This window comes from Ostrea edulis, chromosome 7 (genome assembly GCF_947568905.1).
Source record: "Ostrea edulis chromosome 7, xbOstEdul1.1, whole genome shotgun sequence".
Taxonomy (NCBI): Eukaryota; Metazoa; Mollusca; class Bivalvia; order Ostreida; family Ostreidae; genus Ostrea; species Ostrea edulis.
In genome coordinates, this window is record NC_079170.1 from 43,780,541 (window position 1) to 43,792,637 (window position 12,097).

Consider the following 12,097-nt stretch of genomic DNA (forward strand, 5'->3'; position numbering starts at 1 on the left):
ATTTAATGCCGGTTTGTTAGGTCCCTTCTCTCTATATTATATTATGTTTATATACCAGTTTGCATAGATTGTGTCAAAACCCTGTACTCTAGACATCTTTTATGATTTGTGGATTGAAGTTGTATGACCTAGATTTCCCCGTCGCCTTATTTATCATCATAGTATGTGCAAGTTTTTGTTTTGTTTCAAAATTAACCAATGGCACATATATTTCAGGGAGATATACAAGACAACAGTGATAATTATTATGTAAGAGTGTAACATATTTTTGGTCTTCCTGACTTTGATTTTTTTATGGATTAAGTACTGTGCTGAAGGAAACTGTTCTATATTTCCTTATAAATAATCGGATTCATGAATATCAAATTCAGTGGAGCATGCAAGATAAAGTTGTACACACGCGTAAACAATTGAAGTCATAGTTGTTGCAAGTTTTGGACAGAATGGATCTCTTGATGATATGCTGCTGTGTGTTTCTCCTGACAGTAAGTCCCGCGTATTCCAAACCCAGGATTGTGGACCTTACCCATAATCAGGACGAGCATTCTGTCACCTGGCCCATCAACCCTGCCTATAACTTCACCGTGCTTCACCGAGGATATTCGAAAATGTTCGATGGCTGGTAAGATCTGACTTTAGATGGTGCTTGCAAATAATCACCACACATATATTAACTAAGACAGCTCCCTTACAGAATAAGTTGGGTTTTTTTTGCGATTCCATAAAGTGGTCTTCTACAAATACCGCTAAATTTTCACCGGTAGCAGTAACTTAGTAGGTACATGTAGATCACAACCGGAAGACTGGGTTCGATTCTCGACCATGGCGCCTCGTCAAGCCAAAAAAAGTTTAAGATGGGTAGGGGTTGTTCCGACATAAAATGTGAAAGTCAATGGTCTGTAGAACATGATCTTGAAAACGGAGGTCCCGTGTCACGGTAGGTGTAGATAACCCTGGCTATGTGAATGAAAACCTCACTGAGTCAACAACCGTAAGCACCAAGCATAAATCATTTTTTGTGGCGTCTTTATGTGTATTAAAAATCCTCGAATGGAAAGTAAAAACAACCCCTCAGTGTGACAAAAGACTGTAAGCTCCACTGGTTTCAGTACAGAATTATAAACAAAATTTTACCAACATATTCTTTATTGTTCATAATAAAAATAATAGATTCTAAATATTTTAACTTTTGTCACTCTGAGGAGGAAACAATAGAATATCTTTTATGGGAATGTGATTGTTTGTTTACAACTATTTCTAGTAGAATTCAAACAATGTTTAGAAGATAAGACTGAACGACAGATAACAATAACAAAGAAATCCTTTATTTTAGTTTGTATTGAAAACAATAGTGATTTACAAAACATTCATTTTATTTCTGAAGTATTATGTTATACTGCAAGATGCACTAAGAAAGCTTTAAATTTGCCTGCTGCAATATCACAAATGAGATTATTTTATGAAACACATAGATATATCGCATATAAGAATGGAGAAAAGAAAAAAAATGATACTCAATGGAACAGATGGAACTTACTATTTACTAAAAACATGTCCTCTCTCTCTCTCTCTCTCTCTCTCTCTCTCTCTCTCTCCACACACACACATAATGATAATTATATATGAATTGTTATATTCATGTAATTTATTATGTGTACAAACACCAATAAAAAAGAAAGTAAAACAACACGCAAATACTAGGTCATGATCCCAATTCATCTCAGAATGCTAAGGTAAATCAATTCTGCACCAATAAGCATAGTAAAAAAAAAAAAAACAGCAATGATTCCTGTACAATGTTGAAGAGATTTATTGTAGAAACAATTCAGGTGTATCGTGCGTAAGATATACTGGAGGCAACAGGTCAACATAAACAAATATTGCATGCTACAATGCGCGTGTTTAAAACAGTATAGTGAAATTATTGTGTTCATATTTACCATGCGTTACCAAGCTTTTGAATTACAGGTTGTATCCAGACGTTTTGATTACAAACTTTGCCGAGCCTAAATATGGGTCATCGTAGACTTAATTCACCTTCGTGTTCTTCTTCGTCTTTTTTAAAACTATAGTCCAGCTGGACATGTCATCACTGGTGATGTTGATATACCGTATAGCGGGTATTTTCTGCGGTTGCCCATTGGAATTTTGCGGATAGAAAATTGTTATTGTGTTCAACGTCTAACGTTTGATGCGGCATCGTCATGGAGAATGTTTTTGTTTACAGAGCATTTTATTTTCAAAAGCCAACAAAAACACAGTCGGTTTGTAATCGCTTATATTGATGATTATGTAAATATATGGAATGCGTGGAAAACACATCAGACACCTGTACTTGTTTCTGTGAATGACGTCTGTATACTAAGAATTAACACACGGTACTTGAATATACACCACACGAGAATGTCTGTCATTGAAAGGAAATGTATTTACGACATTCTTTTCTACACTAATTCATCCACAAAACCGTGTCATTGTTTGAATATTGTATCAAATATGTACCTTTCCAATAGTCTTGCCTAAGACATCTTTACAAATTGTAATGACAGGTATTTCATCATGAACGAACTGCAATAGTACACAATACACACATGAATCTTGGTAGATAAGATATGTCTATAGTAGCGACTGGAAATTCCGTCAGAAATGAAAGTAGAATGTAAATATAAGAATTGTTTTTTCAGATACATGTGGTTATGAACTGCAACGCTTAATACCGGCCTACCTTTCATGAGGCGTTAACGCATTTAATGAACTACATCTAGTTGGGCGTAGAGCGTCGTGTTTAATGACGCGCTTCATGAAAAGTATGTCGGGCTGAAACGATGCAATTCATACCATCATGTATTTTGAAACACAAAATCTAACATTTCTCATCAAAAAAATATCATAAAAGGTTACATGTAGCCTTGTTAATAAAATAAGAATAATAATATTCATTAAAGACGATGCACACCGTTTCTACTTTTTGCTATAAATTTTAGAAAGAATGTGTCTGCCAATCAAAATCAGCATACTTATTCACCGCTGTACTGTTACAGAGTATTCGGTGCGGTGATCAGCACACTTATTCAGCGCGGTACTGGTACAAATTATTCGCTAGGATAACCCGGAAAATCGAACTATTGAGTCATGTGTTGTATCTATTACGGAGATAAGAAGCAGCGAATACAGTAATGTCATACTCGGTTTTGTAGATAAATTAGCGTAGAAGAGAAATGTTGTAAAATGCGTTTGCAATGCATATTCCCTGGAAGCACACATGACCGGGATTCTCAGGAGGGTTTCGTTCGATGTGATTTCAAGTTAAGTACCTTGTACATGTGTTAATTCGTTTTGCCTGTGGTATCAGATACATGTATCTCTTTGTAGGCTTGAAAACAACTATTTTGCCATGCCAGAGCACATGGGGACTCACATTGACGCACCGGTTCATTTTGCAAAGGGTAGTTGGAGAACCCATCAAATTCCGATGGAAAAATTGTACGGACCAGGAGTCATTATAAATGTCAAATCTAAGGTTGAGAACAATCCGGATTACAGGTAAAGAATGTATGAGAGGCGCTACTGTTCGTACATGTATATCCATATATATCCGTGTAGTTGAAGCTTATGAGTTTGTCAGGGTGGTGATCCAAGCAAATGGTTAAGGGTAGAGGTGTTAATGTATGAACGAAATGTGCTGGGAGATATCAGTGAAACATACTTCTTATGGATATTGGATTTCTTCAACTTTTAGTTCCTACAAATTTAAAGAAGAAAACTTTGTTTTCTTCTCGAAGTAATCCCGAAGTGTATTCGAATTCTAAAATAAAGTTACTTCAAAGAAATTGTAGTGATTTACCGTATCAGATATATATCACCCTGAGATATTTATCATATGAATCAAGAAATTAAACTAAGATTGGGATCTCAAATGCAATGAGAGCTATCCTTCGTTGATAGGGACTTCATATGTGAAATAATGTCGTTCTGTAGGCTGAAGTAGCGCTTCTAAAGCGCACATTTGATTCGATATGCAAGAGCTTGCTCTGCATATGATCAGTTTTTTTAATCGAGACAGGCTACTGACAAAAAAGTTGATATTACAGGGGTTTCAACATTCTAATTTAAAGTCAACATTTCACAAATTCTATGGTCGTTTTATCAATCTAGTTTGCACATACATGTACAACCTGTTTGGGGGTTAATTGCTATCTGATGTGTTTCATACTACATGTAAATATTAGGCTGTTCTTTACATACTGTTTAGAACTGCAGATTACTCCGTTTACCTTATCCATATATGGGACTCACAGCTAGTGTTACTGGTCAACAGGAGATGCTTACTCCTCCTGGACACCTGAACCCATCTCTGATATATCCAGGAGTCCGTGTTTGCCCAACTCTTAATTTTGTATTCCTTATAAGAGTTATGGGATTGATTTTCTTTACATTTTCTTCACCTTTCGATTAATGCAGCTTTAGACAAATTTGCAGATAATTTATTGGATAAAAGCTAATGAAGCCCCGAAATGTTATATATTACGTCTCCACGTATTTGGGGTAACCAACATCGGACTCGCGATTATCTTCAAAGCGTCGTTATTGTAAACAAAACACAACGGTAATTAAACGGTTGGTGCAGTCGACCGACCTAGAAGTTGAAGAAAAAAGCAAGTGAATTCCACGAATACAATTAAGAACAACAACAAAGCGGTAAACATTTTGTGGAAGGGTTAAAAGGGAAAAACAGGATTGTGCTCTTGAATATTTCGATGAGTTATTGGGGCATTTCTGTATCTAGACGTTAGGAAACCAAACGGAGAAAAATATCCGCCCTGGACTTAGCAGATAGTCAGGTACCTACCTCATAACAATCCATTTGATATCGTTAAGGACTCATGTCAGGATGCAAATCAAAACTTCAAAGCAATGATTACCTGACGGTGAATGAAAAACAAATCAATATTTTATCAAATATGTTAATAAGATAAAAAAAAAATAATGCTGAAAAAGATCTTCAGCGCGATAAATGGGTTACACAGTTAGTTTGGGACATAATGCGGCGTCATCCAGGGTGTGAAATGAAAATTGGTATCGTGCAAGACGAAGCCGAATTCCAGTAGGGATTTCTAGTTCAAACCTTGGATGACTCTGCATTATGTCTCAAACTGATTGTGTAATTAATGAAATACAATACACTGGAGTTATTATCTAATACTTAACAAAGTACGGAGAAAATATATACAATTTTTTTCTCTCGATTTCCCAACCATATCGAAGCTTTCGGTGCATTTACCAACACATGCATTGTACAGGGTGGACGTGTTATACACCAAAAATGTAAATCTTTGCACTTGATTACGGAAAAAAGTACACTTTGTGGTCGGTGTAAACAATTCGAGTGCGCCCAATATTTCTAGAATGACCAATCCTTCTTGACCTTTTGACCTAAATCATAACAGCGATCGCTCTAAAATCATGTATACAATTTACGCCAAATCCCATTGCTAAAGCACAAATAGTATTGAAAATCATCCTCACTACAATGTTATTATATATATACATCTGTCAACATTAATACTTATTTTAATTTTTGTTTTGACAGCAATTCATGATGAGTTATTCTGAACCGTGATTGGACGTTGGTGTTAGTTCCCGGAGTGAAATTGAACCATACAATGTAGGGTTACAAAGATCAATACGTCCATTAAATATTGATTTGTTTTGGTAACAGCCTCCATCATTAATTTTTAGATGTCTCCATCTGATTGAAAAAAAAATTCGAGTGGGACGTTGAATAATATACAACCAAACATTCATCACTTTTCAAGTGAATCTTACAACGCTTTATATTCTTTATCACTTTAAATTTCAATTACATGGCATCTTTTGCAGTTCAAATACTTCAAATCAAGAATCTATAAATATATAAATACTATTATCACCTGACTGGTACGATCATATCGCACTAAAATGAGAAATCCAATTTGTGGATATCATATTCCTAACTTTTTCTCAGCATGTATATCGTGGAATGGGTTTTGCCCACACATCATATCTATTCATTTTTGTCATTTTGAACACGTGTGCAGACTTCTGGTAGCTTTATTGTTGTTGCAGTAGGGAGGTGTTTTATTGTAATTGACGTCTTGTCGATATTTCTTGTATAGCTTATTCTTGAATAACGGTTCGTAATGAATTGTTATTCAACTGAAAGATCGCACGATATCCAGGGGTTGCAACAGTCTCGTTAAATTCGGCAGATTTTATGGTCGTTTTAACCGATCTAATTTATCAATATAACCTGTCATTAGATAAAATGCTATGTGACATGTTTCATGCCAACTGTTAGTTCGTTCCTGACTACAGATTACTCCATAAACCCGATCGAGATATAGGACTCACGTCAAGTGTGACCGATCGACAGGGGATGCTTACTCCTCCTTGACTGATCCCACCCCTAGCATGGCCAGGGGTCCGTGTTTGTCCTACTCTAAATGTTGTACTCCTGATAGGGATTATGAGTATAGTCACTGCTTGTTATCTTCACCTTCTCATCCATGTGTATGACATATTCTACTTCACAATGTGGTTTGTGTACTTACAGAGTTTCAACCGATGATTTATATGCATGGGAGGAAAAATACGGAGAAATCCCCAGACATGCTGTGGTTGTGATGAACTCGGGTTGGTCTCACAAATATCCAGACCCAAAGCTTGTCTACGGAACCTCTCAACCGAATGATTCCTCAACGTTTCATTTCCCTAGCTGGCACGAGGAAGCCGTCACGTGGTTAATAACCAAACGACAGGTCAACGCCGTTGGTGTCGACACTCCTTCTACGGACTATGGACAAACCAAGACATTTCCCTGCCACATCATATTGGGAGAACATAATATAGTGGGAATAGAACACGTAGCGAATCTGGACAACATTCCAGAAAGTGGCAGCGTCGTCTATATACCCGTTATTAAGATATTTGACGGAAGCGGTGGACCAACTCGACTTTTCGGAACATACGACGACGAACTGAACAAAACAAATTATGCCATGCATGTCATGAGTGCCTCAGTCTACATCTACCTCTTGCAAATAATTACAATCTTCGTTTATCAATTTGGAATATAACTCAATGTTCCACTGACCCCTGTATGCTTAAAAATAATTCACATATTTGAAATGCGATGTTATTTTGTAAAAGTTTAACAAAGCGGAACGGTTTTCACTGAACGTTTGTATGTATCATGTACATGTATATTATTCATGCATATTTCGTATTATTCAGCAAATATTTCGATTTCCTTAGTTAAACTCAAATGCCAATTTTATTCATTCATTCAGATGTCTTATAAGCATTTTTCTTGCATAGAATAGTAACTAAGAAAAGTATTTCAAGCTACTTTATAAACAGATTGCTGCTAATATCGAGAGGACGACTAATATACATATAATAAGCGATCAATATACAGTACATGTAGATCAATCGTTGGTTCAGTGGTTAAAGTGTTCACATCGTGACCGGAAGGTCGTGGATTCGAACCATGAGGTCGTGGGTCTTTCTAACGAGACCTAAAAAACCGAGTTCCCGCCGCAGGCGTTGGCATGATAAAGAACTATAAATTGAGGTAGTCCTGAGCGCCATGCAAACGTCTTCCTCCTCACCTGATGATGTCACAGCAAGAAAGAAATATTTTCAATGGGACGTAAATTTAAAAACAAAACTTTTTTTTTTTTTTTTTTTTTTTTTTTTCCCTTTCAATATCTTTTATTTCTAGCTAACATACATTTGATATTTGGGGGTAATGTCTCCGCAGAGACCCCCGAATAATCCTCACCTAGGGTGCCAGGGGCTCCATGGATTGGATATATGTATATATATGTGTTAACTATACATGTATGCATATTTAAGAAACATATCTACATGATATCAAACAGTATAGTTGATAATATTGTTTTTCTTTTACAATTAAAAGATTTACATGCTAGATAGCAATATTTTTCAACTAAAAAAAAGCAAAGTATATTTAGATGTCAAAATTATATCAGTATGCAAAATCTAATCTACTTAATACATATAAAGCAATGATTGATCCATATTGTTGCAGGGGAGACACAATCACAAACAGTTCACCACTCCCCTAACAACAAGTACTGAGGAACAGGTCACCCTCAAGTACTGTTAGAATGCTATTGTTGGAAACTGAATATCAGATACATAGTACATACAGATTATTGCAATACATGTGTTATAATATAAAGCATTAAAGTAACAAAGAAAGTCTCTCAAATAATTTGTGATCTAGGAAATCGTACTTTGATTTTCTTAATGTTAAGTATGTTCTATAACAGTCTAATTTAACCTGTATCAAGAGATTATTCACACTTTCAGTTTTGTTTTCAAGTCTTAACATCATTTTACTTTTGTAAATTCTGAAAGCAATATATGAAATCACAAAGTTAAATGTATGCACTTTAGGATTATCTTCATGAAAAAAGCCGAGAACAATATGTTTCCATCGAATGTCAATTTCAAGCACCATTTCAACAGTATTCCATATCTGTCTTACATTTTGACATTCAAAAATTAAATGTGCATTGTTTTCAATGACATCAGCACAAAATGTACAGTTTCTATGAACATCTTTTTTCCATTTGCTAAGTAGATAATTGTTGCATAAAAGATTGTGCAAAAGTTTGTAGTTAAATTCAGCAACATTTTTATCAACAACTTTACATACATTATTTCTATAAATATTAGTCCAGTCTGACTTTTCCAACATAAAAGTCTTTTCCCACATACTTTCCATATATGATCTTTGAAACTTGTCATCAACAAAAATGTCGTAAAAGAATTTACAAGATTTGCCAATTATAGATTCAATTTTTCCATTTTTAAATAAAAACACGTTTTCGTTTTCTATATGGTATTCTGTCTTATGACTTATTTTATTAAAAACATTTCTTAGTATTTTATATTCACACAACCAGTTATGTTTGTTTGTAAGATTTGAAAAATCAGTAATATCCTTGAATCCAATTTCATTAAACAGATCATCTACTTTTAAAACACCACTTTTCATCCAATTTGTAAAACAAAGTGTCTCATTTTTATAAGTAAATCTTTTATTTTTCCAAATATTTTGGGAAAATTGTAATGTTGTCGAATTGCCCTTAGCTTCATTGAAATATGTAATAATTTCTCTATAAAAATAGGGTATGTATTTATGTAACATTCCACTTTCACTCAAAAATGAGTCGTTTGTCTTTAATAGATAGTAAATATCATATTGATTCCTTTGACAGAAACTCTGGAAAAAGTCTTTTAATTTATGGTTACACGATATTATTTTTGGGATCCATGATGCTTTAAGCGCTTTGAATTTGGATTTTAAGTCAACTATGTGTATTCCTCCTTTTAGTTTATCTCCTATCAGGGTGTTTCTTTTAATCCTGTCTTTCTTATTCCAAATGAAATTAAATATTATTTTATTTATTTCTTTGATAAATTCATCACCAGGAATTGGTAATAAAGTTGCTGCATATACTAATTTTGATATTGCCAAAGAGTTTATTATGCAGCATTTTCCAAATATTGTAAGTTTTCTGGTTCTCCATGAATCTAATAATTTTTCTATATCTCTTTGATACCGTATCCAGTTTTTTTCAAAACACTCTTCTTTACTATGACCAATGTGGATACCTAATGCTTTAATTGAATTTTCATTTACTTTCAGATTAAGAATTTCTTTTTTTGTTCCTTTAAGCTTTCCTAATAATAAACATTCTGTTTTATCTTTATTTAGTTTTAATCCTGAATGTTTACAAAAAATATCAATTGTGTTTAACGCTATTTGTAATGATTTTTCATCCTTAATAGGAATCGTACAGTCGTCAGCATGCTGAACTATTTTTATTTCTTGTTTCATTTCTTTGATCTTAAACCCATTTATATCTTTATTTGATCTAATATTACAGGCAAGGACTTCTGCTACAAAAATAAAAAGCAGGGCAGACAATGGACAACCTTGTCTGATTCCTCTATTCATTTTACACGTTTTAGAAATCCATCCATTATTTTTCACTCTAAAAATAGGGTCTTTGTACATTATTTTTATCCATTGCATAAAACTTGCACCAAAATTAAACTTCTCCAGTGTTTTAAACAAAAAATTCCACTCCACCGAGTCAAAAGCTTTCTCAAAATCACAGAATAACAAAATTTGTGGGTCATTTGAGTTTTCACAATATTCATATATATCAAGGATAGTCCTTGCTCTAAATCCAATAAATCTGCCTTTAATATAAGCAGTTTGGTCTTCATTGATTATATTATCAACTACTTTTTGTAGCCTTCTAGCTAACACGAATGCTAAAATTTTGTAATCTGAATTTGTTAAGCTAATCGGTCGATAATTTTTTATCTTATCTCTTTCTCCCTTTTTATGCAGTAATGATAAAAGTGAGAGCCTTTGTGTAAAGGGCATATTACCAGTTTCAAAAGTGTATTCAAGAGTTGCATAAAAAATGTCTTTAATTTCATTCCAAAAGGTTTTATAGAATTCATTAGGAATTCCATCCATTCCGGGTGATTTATTATCTTTAAGATTCATTTAAAAACAAAACTATTAATAACTAACAAAGAAAACCGTGACCGTACAAAACATGCCTGTAAATTTTGATTACTTTCAATTCAAAGGGCTTTATACAACAATTAGTCAATTTCTGCATTCACGCTAGAAAGTATCACAGTCTTCGACCTTAACATGACTAGTTGGTGTGAGCTGCTAGACACGATTAAGCTGTTTCTGAAGTTCCATACTCATTATAGACAAGTATATCTGGTAATCCCCGAGGAGGGGTGTAATAACGCAACATCATTATCTATGAAATGAAATTAATATCTAGTTATTTCATATGATAGATGAAGTTCGACTGTTTAAACAAAAACGGCTTACCAAGAGCGTAAACTGCTTAACTCACATTATATCATATGTCCAGGGATCCGTGTTTGCCCAACTATCTATTTTGTATTGCTTATAGGAGTTATGAGATTGATCACTGTTCGTTATCTTCACCTTGCATACAATGAACAGAAGTCACTTCCGTTCCTCACCACTTTATAAATAATTACTTCGGAAAAGTCGATTATCGTATGATGCATTAACAAATTGCAAATGGTGGAACTTAAGTTCATGTACATGTATAACATCAGATTTAGTTTTACGGAATTTCATTTTATCAGCGAAATTGTGTAATCGTGAATTAAACGCACTTTTTAAAAATATTCTGGCTCACTCTCTTTTTAAGCTAAAGTGCTATTTTAAAAAAAAAAACCAGTGGATCAGTTTATCGCAGCGTCATAGTCTCTAGTGCAGATACTAGGCCTATGGGTGTTTTCTTTTCATTATATTTTTTCTTTTTCGCTGTTGACACGTATCTTTATATAAATATGTATCCATTTATTTACATTTTATAACCCTCGTTCCTGTGCTTTAAGTATTAAAAAAAAAACAATATGGTCTGTATTTTACATGTACTTATGTGTTAGTATCATTGTTTTAATCATAACACCAGTTAGCTTCCATATTCAAAATGCTGTGATTATCTGCAATAAATCAACCATACATTTTTGTGAACTTTTTTTTCCGAGTCAAAGGTTTTCCCTGTTTCGAATGATTTACCATAGAAGGTTTGGTTTTCCCGCCTTTTATGACCTTTAACAACCCAACAGTTTTTTGTACACAGTCAGTAAGAACCCTAATAAATTTGTTTTGTCGGTAATCAATATACACTACCCGCCATAAATGAATTTATATACCCATACTGGTAAGCTTTTTACACATTTTTGCACGAAATATACAATTATAATGAAAATGAGCTGAATTCACTGTGTATAACTTTCAATTTTTTCTGAGTAAAACAATCCGATGAGTACAACTTCAATATACACTGTATGTGAAAGAATAATAGATATTCAATAGTTTGGCATAGTATGTTAAATTGTAATATTGATTTATTTAAAAGGTGAAAAAAAAACCAAACAAACAAAGGGTCTTATAAAGCTCCACATCAAATACACAACAATATATATTAGTAATTAGTTTGAAACG

General features: G+C 33.8%; 1 protein-coding gene across 2 annotated transcripts; it reads left to right on the forward strand.

Annotated features, from left to right (window-relative positions):
* The first annotated feature begins 260 nt into the window (after positions 1-260).
* LOC125655834 (isatin hydrolase-like) lies at positions 261-11,616 on the forward strand. 2 transcript variants are annotated; one of them, XR_008797015.1, is made up of 4 exons: positions 261-622; positions 3,373-3,543; positions 6,593-7,690; positions 10,592-11,616. XR_008797015.1 is itself a non-coding variant. In XM_056144520.1 (3 exons), the coding sequence occupies exons 1-3, from the start codon at positions 444-446 to the stop codon at positions 7,113-7,115; spliced, it is 873 nt and encodes a 290-aa protein (XP_056000495.1). In that variant the 5' UTR covers positions 261-443; the 3' UTR covers positions 7,116-7,708. The 2 variants fall into 2 exon arrangements, 1 of the variants encoding a protein (XP_056000495.1); XM_056144520.1 differs by lacking the exon at positions 10,592-11,616 and having other exon boundaries at positions 6,593-7,708.
* The last annotated feature ends 481 nt before the right edge of the window (positions 11,617-12,097 follow it).

Excerpts from the sequence above, each read along its gene's own strand:
- LOC125655834 (XM_056144520.1), top strand. The coding sequence starts at position 444 with ATGGATCTCTTGATGATATGCTGCTGTGTGTTTCTCCTGACAGTAAGT. Across the intron at positions 623-3,372 it reads TCGAAAATGTTCGATGGCTG|GCTTGAAAACAACTATTTTG; the intron begins GTAAGATCTGAC and ends ATCTCTTTGTAG. Across the intron at positions 3,544-6,592 it reads GAGAACAATCCGGATTACAG|AGTTTCAACCGATGATTTAT; the intron begins GTAAAGAATGTA and ends GTGTACTTACAG.